At 37.6% G+C, this 5,179-nt stretch overlaps 1 protein-coding gene across 3 annotated transcripts in view; it reads left to right on the top strand.

Moving 5' to 3' along the window:
* Positions 1-274: 274 nt before the first annotated feature.
* LOC103130332 (protein NLRC3-like) overlaps positions 275-5,179 on the top strand; it is a 14,956-nt gene continuing 10,051 nt past the window's right edge. The window contains exons 1-3 of one of the 3 annotated variants that reach the window (XM_016665819.1): positions 275-364; positions 1,673-1,819; positions 2,565-2,621. In XM_016665819.1, the coding sequence (XP_016521305.1) occupies positions 1,692-1,819; positions 2,565-2,621 (185 nt within the window). In that variant the 5' untranslated portion in view covers positions 275-364; positions 1,673-1,691. Of the gene's footprint in view, positions 365-1,619; positions 1,820-2,564; positions 2,685-5,179 lie in introns of all 3 variants that reach the window. The other 2 variants (XM_016665817.1, XM_016665818.1) reach the window with 2 other exon arrangements.

Below are 5,179 nucleotides of genomic sequence, written 5' to 3'. Positions count from 1 at the left end.
TCACAAACCACACTCCATACCAGTAAGTGCTGGCAATGCTACTAGCAGTTTGTTGCCAACCGCCAGTAAAACCAACAAGATGAAGAATATAACCCTGTGGATAAACAACATCATGGCTCCTTTAAGCTAAATATGCCTTGAATGCATCATGACTGGTAGAGAAACTCATAGACATAATATAAGGATATTATATTATATTATGTCTATGGAGAAACTCAAGTGACTTCCTGTAAGTCACCCTTCCTCACTCACTTCCTGTAAGTCACCCGAGTCTCTACCAGGCATGACATGTTTGACAGGTAGCAGGAAGAGAAGATAAGCTCTGAAGAACGAGTGAATTAAATCAAGTCTCTCAGAGTTGAAGGTAAAATCACTTTTTACTGAAACTTCACTGCAGCTCAGTGAGTTTTTCTCTTTCTGAAGAGAAAAAGAGTCAGAACTGTTTGATTCTCTGACCTGTTTGATTCTCTGACAGATTTTTGTTCCAGAGTAACTTCCTGTCCCTGCAGCTGTTTTACAGAGTTTGGTGTCAGCAGCAATAAATGTGTTTCTAATGATTGTTTCTGGTTCTGTGGTGAACAAAGTTACTTTATTTGTTAAAACAAACAATGTTTCGGTTCCAACTGAACCATAAAACTTATCAGTGAACAGAGTCAGAACATGGACAGACATGTTTGTAGTTCTTTACGTCTGTGATCATGAGGCGGTTAGATATTATGCTGCTGCCATTGTTCTACACTTTGTTTTTTTATAATTCTTAAATGTTTCAGATGGTATAACTAAAATCAGACAAACAACTTTCTTTCACATGAAACGTTTTCAAATAATGACATCAGTTCTTAAGGGAAGAAGCCATTTTTACAAACCAGGTAATATGTGGACATATTATTTCCTCATTAAATCATGAATTCACTTTGATTAACCAAAGTTAGCTGATCACTTTCTGCTGCATATAATGTTAAAATGCGGCTTAATTTGATTAATGTTACAAACTAAGTTCAACCTTTGTTGTGACGCTGAGGTAATAAATTCAATATGTGAAAGTTATTTGGGGGCGGGGGGGGGAATTGATGGATTAAAAATTTACATCAGCTGTACAAACATTCATTTTAATCCAAAAATTAAAAATCCAAAAACTCTAGATCACTCCTCTTTAGGCTTCAGTTTTGCTTCTGTTCAGCTGGAAAACGTTTTGTCACATCCACACATTTATCTGTTCTAAGCATCTGTTCAGTGATTGGATGGGGTCAAAGGTCACCTAGTGACATCATAATGTAGAGCTGTGTATCATTTAGTCCTGGTAAGTAATCTGATTACTTTGCTATAGCCTGACCTTGTGGTGGAACACAGGTGACTTCTGTCCTTTCCAGTGAGAAGTTACCTGAAATCCCTGTTCTGTAGTCAGACTGGAACCAGTCCAGTACTTGGTGATTTCTACTGGTTCATGTTTTCTTGTCTTGTTTTTGGCAGAAGCTTCTTGTTTCTGTTTGAAAGACCGAGAAGTTTGATGTCACAATTCCAGACAAAACTTTTAAGAGACGTTTAGTTTCTGAGGTTGAGCTGGAATCAGGTTCTTCTGATCCTCTGAACTCCTGATGGGAACAGCTTCTGCTTCACAGGACACTTACTGGACCTGGACTACTGGACTGACTGGTTCTGGTTTCTTTCTCAGGCTGACTGAAGTCCAGAAGATGGAAGATCTGGATCTAAAGAAGGACAGAGCAGAACCTCCTGGACCCATCAGTCCGTCTGTGAGGAGTGACCGGTCCAAAGATGAACCTCCAAAGTTCAGTTCTGAACCTGGACCCTCAGACAGAAAGTAAGAAACCAGTTTCTAAATATAGATGATATTAACTGGTTGATCTTTGATCAAAAGTAACTTAAATTTCTTCCATATTAATTTAAAGTTAAACATGAAGGATGTTGGTCAGTAAATCAGTTTGAATGAAAAATGATGAAAATGTTGCATGAAAACAAAAACCAGCAACAATGTGAGGAGCAACGACTCAGATTGTCTCTGAACTGGATGTTGCAGCAACTAGTTGACTCTTTACTCTGTAGTAACTTTTCCATCACTAGTCTCTCGTCTCAATCACGTCACTAAACTGATTTTTACAAGAAGATGAACCAGGTGAGTTTGTCAAAGTTTAAATTGTATAAACTTCCAGAAAACTGAATAAGAGTCGAAACACTGAATTTCTTTATCTCCAGACTAAAAACCATCTGATTTTAGTGGCTTTGATTATAAATGAAACAGTGACCAACATATTTGATGGTTGTGATTTTGGTGATGCTCTCATCAAATATAATGTCTGTTCAGTTGTTGAATGCCTGGTGTTTTCTTTATAGCTTTCTGTCTTTATTATGCAAAGCGCCTTGAACTGCCTTGCTGCTGAAATGAACTGAACAAATAAACTTGAAGGTTCAGTTTGACCCAACAGATCAGTCTGAATGTTTCACTCTGGAGCTTCAGACCTGCAGCAGTTTGTGTTCAGAGCTTCTTCTCTGGTTTTTATCTCAGTTTCTCACTGATTGATCTGAATAACAACATGTTTGTGTTTCAGAGGTCAGAACCACAGAGGGAGAGCAGAACCTCCAGGATCCAGCTGTCCCTCCATGAGGAGTGACCGGTCCAAACGACACAATCCAGAGTTCAGTATTGAACCTGGACCATCAGAACCAGAGTAAGAAACCAGTTTCTAACTGGTTCATGTGACTCTGTAGAGCAGACAGGTTCTATGCTTGGATACACGAGGAGACAGGCAGAAAAATAGAGGCTTTATTATGCGTCCATTTTCTGTTCCATGATATTTATTAACGTTGATGACTAGTGATTGATTCATGGGATAAACTTTGTCCAACTCCACAATAAAACCCGACCCTAAAACATTGAAATTAAAAAGTTTCTTCATAAACTTTTTAATTTCTTATTAAATCCAAGATTTAACCAACAACATAACATTTATCTACTTGGATTGTGATCATGCAGTTATGCATCTTAAGCTAATTTGAACCTAAATGAACTTTAAAACACATTTCTTTCGAACTGTAATAACAGACAGACTAAAGCAGAAGGTTTTTAGTTAGAAACTCAAAGCTTCAAAAATCTTTCTTACCTCCTGTTTTCTACTGTCTCTTTGCTTCAGAGCTTAGAACCAGATGGAAATCATTACTAAGTCCATAAAAGGAACCAGACCACCTGAATAAAACAGGAACTGCACTCAATAAAGATGGACTGTAACAAAGACTACAACTGCAAACAATAAATCAGGACAAAAATAACTACAAAGTGAACAGAATCAAAGTCCAAAGGATCATGAGGTCAGATTTAGTCGACCCAAATTTATAGGACTAATAAAAGACGTGAACTTTAGATAACTTGTTGTTAGCTCTGCTAGCATGTCCACAAAATGATCTGCCACAGCATAAGGCTCTTTATAAAGAGCTCAGATCAATGCAAACTGGGTCTGAATAGTGTTACTGGTGTTACTGAAGGATCCAACTTTCTCCACTGGGATCTAGATTAGAATCAGTTTCTGTTTCTTTCAGCCTCTGATGGATCAGACAGAATCATGATTATTGAACCAGAACAGATTCAATACAACAAAAGGAAGATCAATCATGATACCAGATATAATACAATAAAGAACTTTAAACCAGAGAACATCAATGTTCTGAAGTTCTGTTCTGACCCAGTTTCTGGTCTCTAGTTTGTGGTGGATCTTCATGAACATCTTCAGCTCCAGCCTGTTGTTAGTGAAATATTTCAGTGATGAATAAATGTCTTTACTTGTCCAGGGTGAACCCCAGCTCTCACCTGATTCCTGCTGAACATCGGCACCAGTCCCTCCATGACCCTGCAGAGATAAGAAGTGATAGACAATGGATGGATGGATGGAAGGAAGATCTTCCTGTATGGAGGAAGAGGAGCAGCTGTGCGCCAGGTGAGACTGAACATCTCAGAGTTTCCTCCCATCGTCTCTGTTGAACCAGATCCACATCTTTAATTCAGATTTGGAGATTCAAAGTTTTAACCATCTCTTTGTAATCAATTATTTCAACTAAATCTGTTTTTCCAGCTGGTGTAAATGTGTTGGTAACTCTGGTTAATATAATCCCCATTTAATTTGAGCCTATTCAGAAAAATACCTGTAAAAATTATATGACAAGTGATAAATGGACTGTAAATAGATCAATAAAGTTCAGATAAAATATTACAAAATGTAGCAGAGCACCAATCAGATATTGGTTGATTTTACTGTTCAATATCATTAACATTGATTAATGGTAATCTATTCTTGATTATAAATGGAGGGTATAATATTATTATAACTGGAAAATTCCTGAAGAAATTTAAATGGGGCCTGCAGAAGTGTGCCCATTGCTTTGGACCTAGCAATTTAGCCACAACTCACACAGATGGACTTGCACTTGGTAATATCAGAAGTACATCTGTTTAAAATACAATAACAGAAACTATTGTCAGGTCTATTATCATACTGATATGGTTGATTTAGCTCACGATTACAGTACAATGGTTGAACCCCTTTCACAATGAAATTCAGTCTGAGACTCTTGAGTACAAGCTTCGCACATGTGGTTCTCACTCATGGTCCAAAATAAAAAAAAACATGAAGACAGTGGGTAATTGTTAATTTCTTTAAAAAATTCAAACTTCATAGTAAGGATTTTAATTTACACTCAAAAATTCAGAGAAATAATAATTCTATGTAAACAAAATATGAATAGTCACAGGAAATATGTATTCTTCTCACAATGCATTGTGAGACCTGCGTACGACTGTTTGTGAGACTACTCACTGCCTCTCTCTGGGACTTGTTGCTCTGGTAATTAATTATCTGGACCTGGGCTGGCTTTCTCTATAAGACAGGATGCTGGAGACAGAATTTCTATACTTGTGACATACCCAGCGTCGGTCTCAAGGACCTTGACAATAAACCATATGCCTTAGCAAAATTTTGAAAACATTTTATGGGAGCAGGTGTAACATAGTTAAAATGGTTGAGGTTAAATCCTGCTAAAATGCACCATCTGCTGGTAAAAAGTTGTATTGCATTCACCCTAGAAAGAGCGAGGTATTATGGGTAATCCTCAGAGCCATGAGGATCACTGACGAGGAGCTTGTTTTATGCCAGAGACTGACCTTACCTCCATGCCC

The sequence above is a fragment of the Poecilia formosa genome, unplaced genomic scaffold (assembly GCF_000485575.1).
Source record: "Poecilia formosa unplaced genomic scaffold, Poecilia_formosa-5.1.2 Scaffold625, whole genome shotgun sequence".
In the NCBI taxonomy this organism is placed as follows: Eukaryota; Metazoa; Chordata; class Actinopteri; order Cyprinodontiformes; family Poeciliidae; genus Poecilia; species Poecilia formosa.
Note: the sequence above shows the minus strand (reverse complement) of the source record. Positions and strands in the feature narration are given on the sequence as shown.